General features: G+C 64.1%; 1 protein-coding gene across 1 annotated transcript in view; it reads right to left on the bottom strand.

Moving 5' to 3' along the window:
* TCF3 (transcription factor 3) overlaps positions 1-4,320 on the bottom strand; it is a 74,225-nt gene that overhangs the window by 8,485 nt on the left and 61,420 nt on the right. The window contains exons 17-18 of the mRNA XM_085313116.1: positions 3,833-4,071; positions 28-172 (exon numbers count right to left, since the gene is read on the bottom strand). Of these exons, the coding sequence (XP_085169242.1) occupies positions 30-172; positions 3,833-4,071 (382 nt within the window). The 3' untranslated portion in view covers positions 28-29. The remainder of the gene's footprint in view (positions 1-27; positions 173-3,832; positions 4,072-4,320) is intronic.

The raw sequence follows: 4,320 nt of genomic DNA, 5'->3' as shown, positions 1-4,320 counted from the left end.
CGGCGGTCCCGGGGCAGGGGACGGTACCTTTACATGTGTCCGACAGGGTTGTGACCGTCTCCTAGACCAGGATGTGAAGCTGAAAGTGTCATCTGGGGATCTCCTACTACTCCGGACACTTTCTCCTCTTCCCGACGCTTCAAGCAGGCTGCTTTAGGGTTCAGATTGCGCTCTATGCCAAAAACAGCAAGGGAGGGAGGGAGGGAGGGAACCTCAGTCCGTGCAACGGCCCYGCGCACGGCAGCAGCGTCCGAAAGCGGGAGCGAGGACAGACGCACGGCGCCATGCGAGGGAACGTCAGCGCAAAGCCGCTCTTTGCCGGCCGCTCCTTGCAGGGGCCGCAGTGACCTTGCTGGACCCCTGCTAGAGCGAAAGCCCGTGCCCAGCTGCAACACCATGCCAATTTAAACATGTGCTTGCTTAAAAAAAAAAAACAAAAAACAAAAAAACCAAAAAACCCAGCTGCCTCAGCCGGCTCGCCCAGTTGAGGACTGAGTTTTCCAAAGCTGCTTAACGGGAAAGCGGGTGCCAAAAATCCCGTTAAGCCCCACAGGAAAGGGACGGAGAGGGCTCGAACCCACCCYGGGGGCGGTGGCTTTGGAAAGCTCAGCCCGGCGCGCGCCGCACCCAAGGGYGCCGCTGGCGCCGCAAACGCGCAACCTTGCGCCGAGAGCGGGAGTTAGAGCGGAGGTGCGTGCGCCCGCAGAGATCTGGGAGGGGAGGGGGGGAAGAGAAAGGCCCCGAAAGGCTCCTGCCAGCCGTTACCATACCTCGTACTTGCTGCTCCAGGCCCAGAATGACCTGCACCGCTTGCTGTAGGATGATCAGTTTGGTCTGCGCTTTGTCCGTTTTTAAGTGCATCTGACACATGCGTCCCAGTTCTTTAAAGGCCTCGTTAATGTCCCGCACGCGCACCCTTTCCCTGGCGTTATTGGCCATTCTCCTCTCCCGGTCCCTCAGATCTTTGTCCTCCAGTGACAAGGCCTCGTCTGTACTGCTGGGTTCATAGCACCACAGGGATTAGTCAGGGGGGTGGGACCGACACGGGGGGGCCGTTAGTTGCCGTGCTGGTAGTGCTTCTGGCGTCCGCTGGGAACGGCTCAAAACGGCCTCGCTTTGCAAAGCCAATCGGCGCGGGAGCGGCGGCGCGGGCTGCTCCGCGCGGCGGCCCTGCCCGCTCGGGCTGCTCGCCGCCGCGAGCCACGCTAAGGTGCTGCCAGCACGGGGCCGGGGCGTCCGCGCCTCGGGGTCCCGGCCCGAGAGCTTCTGCCCCGCGCAAAATTTCGCCTCCGTTTCCGGCCCAAACTCTAAAGTTTGGAGGTGCTCAGCCAAGGACGCTGGRTTTTTCTTTCGTTTTGGTGGAAAGCCAACGCCTTTTTGGAAGATTTTGTTCAAAAATCCGATTTGTAGCAATATCGTCCCCAGGGAAACGGTGCGCCCGGTCCTACGCCGGCGGCGCGAGGCAGCCCGGCCCGGCACCCGCTTACGGGGGGAGAAGCGGCACCGAGGACGGGAGCCGAACGCCCCCGGCTGCCRCCGGGGGTCGGTCCCAGAAGCCGAAGCCTGATCCAGGCCTATCAACGGAGCCGAAAATAAAATCAGCCTGGAAGGGGGCGAGTTTCTCTTCCAGGCGCGGCCGGGAGCTCGGGGACCCCGCGCCGGGGCCGCGCCGTCGCCGTCCCGCGGGCGCCCGAAAGCGGCAGGAAGGCAGAGCCGTGCTGGCAGCGTCTTAAACGGTGGCTTAGCCCGCAGCCCGGCCCCTCGCTCCCCCAATTTACTGCACAGACGACCTTCTCCCCCAGAGCAAAAAATTCTCCTAGGAAAGAGCCCTACAGCTGAGGAGGGTCCGCGGGTGAGACCTCGCGCTCGGACAGGCCGTGGCCCCAACGGGGGCCGCCCGGGCGACGCCTTCGCCCAAGCGGGGCTGCGGAGGCGAAGCCTTTCCAGGGGTCGGAGGAGCCTCCTGGGGCCGGCGCCCGGCCGCGCGGAGGGCAGGCGAGGGCCGCCCCGGGGAGCCTGCGCGGCTCCTCGCTGCTCCGCCTGCGCCAGCGCTGCGCCGGGCTCGCTGCCAGCCTTCCCGGCGCCCCAAACCCGCTCTCGCCTGGGCAGCAGCCCGGCTCGTTCCTGCCGTCCGCTCCGCACGAATCCCGGCGGCCGCGATTCCCGGCCGCCGGCTCCCTCCCAGGCAGGGCTGCGGCTCCGACGGCGCCTTTCCCGTCCCAGCCCGGCGGGACGGAGCCGGCTCCCTGCCGCAGGCGAGCGCCGCTGCCGGCGACCGGGTTGGCACGGCAAAGCCGGGTGCCTCCGGGGTGCAAAGCGCCCGGYGCCTCGGCCGCTCCGCTCCGCGCCGACCTGCCTGCCTGCAAATACCCCCCCTCCCTGGGAGCCGCTGCTCTCCCTCCGCACCTTCGTCGGCCGCCTGACGGTGAGCAGGAGCCCGGCTCGGCACGCCGCCGGCGCCCCGCCGGAGGGAGCCGAGGGCTCCCGCCCGGGCAGCTCCTCTCCCGCGAAGCGGCCCCAAGACGGCGGACGCTGGAGGAGTGACGCCCTAGCTCCCTGCGCTAACGTCTGCCGGCAGCAGCGCGCGGCGCCCGGCTCGCTGCCCCGGCTGCAGCCGGCAAGGCTTTAAAAAGGGACAAGCGTGGGAGACCAAAGTGAACACGGTGCCAACTCTGTCTAGCCCCTGCCCTCCCGCCACCCTTCGGCTCCTGTCTTGGTGAGCAAGCAGCAAGTACAAGGTAGAGAGTGGGACCACCGAGAGGTCACGGCTGGGGACTGTCTGTAGGAGATCAGAAAGAACAGAACCAAAAAATAAAAATTCAAAAAAAAAWTAAATAAAAGGAAGGGGAAATTAAAAAAGAGACAGGAAAAAATATACATGTTATGAAAGGCAAAAAAATTACAAAATGAAGAGAGGCACAAAGGACTCCAACATCAATGCAACAGCAGAGGCCAGCAGAGAGGAGCACAGGCAGGCACAAACCACGGACTCGTGTTACAACAGCCTCTGCAGAGAGAAAGGGGGTTAACCTGCCCCGGAGAGCCCTGGCGAGCCGGGCCGCGGGCGAGGCGGGAGCATGCACTGCGGGTTACGGAAACGAAGCAGCAAAACCCTGCGAGCAGCCAGCAAAGCCCTCCGCTTCCCCGGCGACAGGGCCCCGGGCGTCCGAGACGCGCTCGGCCGGGGGAAGCGCGCGTGCGCCCGCGGGAGGGGAGCGAGCCGGCCCGCTCCGCCGGGCGTCCCCGAGCCCTGCTGGGGACCGGAGACCGCCGGGGCCTGCCCGACTCGCCAGCCGCGGCGTTCCCGAGGGCAGCGGCCAGCAATGCCCGGCGGTTTGCCGGCCCCCCGGCGAAGACCCTCCCCGGGCGGCTCGGGGAGAGCGGAGCCCCCGCGCCAGGCGGGCGCGCGTGCAGCAAGGGGGCAACTCGCACTGCTGCCGCGGGGAAGAGACGGGCACGGGCTGCCTCGCCAAGGGAGCAGCCCGCGGAGGGGACGTCGGATCCAGGTCCCTCTCTACGAGGTCGTAGCAAAACGCCGGGCTGCGCGAAAGGCTCCCGGGGAAAGGCGCGGGAGCGCAGGTCCCCCCTCGGGGACTGGCATGCAGCGCACGCGATAGCGGCGGGAAACAAAAGAGAAAAGCAGGAATGCAAAAAGGAAAAAAAAATAAAGAAAAAGGAAAATAAAAAGGACATTAACAGCCTCGAAACTCCAAGGCCACAGGGGAGAGAGACAGTGCGAGGCACCACAGCACGTGTCACAGGAGACAGACAGACAGACAGCCCCGTGCCGATCAGATACGTAAAATATCACCACTCCGGGACCCTCACTGACCTCTAACTTGTTGCTCCAGGTTCAGTATGACTGATACGGCCTGGTGTAGGATTAGCAGTTTGGTCTGCGGTTTTTCGCTGTTTAGGTGGAGTTGGCACATGCGTCCGAGCTCTTTAAAGGCCTCGTTGATGTCACGGACCCGCAGGCGCTCACGGGCATTATTGGCGACCCTCCTTTCTCTCTCTCTCTCGGCTTTTTGCTCTGGGGGAAGAAGATCGTCCTCCTCATCCTCATCTTGACTAATGGTTTAAAATAAGAACGAGACAGGGACATTCCTCGCGTGCACTCTCAGCACTGGTCAACTCACAGCAAAGAAACACACGTTCAGGCACCGAGAGGCCGAGCCACGGTCGCGCGGCGCCCCGCGCTCCCCGCCGCGAGGCCGCGCCGCGTCCCGGTGCCCCGCGCTCGCACACGGGGACATGCAGTGACTTTGGAGAGAACTATTTTAGACTCTTCTTCTTCTTGTTCTTTTTTTTTTTTTTTTT

Source organism: Rhea americana, unplaced genomic scaffold (genome assembly GCF_003343005.1).
Source record: "Rhea americana isolate MKP2758 unplaced genomic scaffold, rheAme1 scaffold_378, whole genome shotgun sequence".
In the NCBI taxonomy this organism is placed as follows: domain Eukaryota; kingdom Metazoa; phylum Chordata; class Aves; order Rheiformes; family Rheidae; genus Rhea; species Rhea americana.
This window is presented reverse-complemented; position numbering and strand designations above follow the sequence as displayed.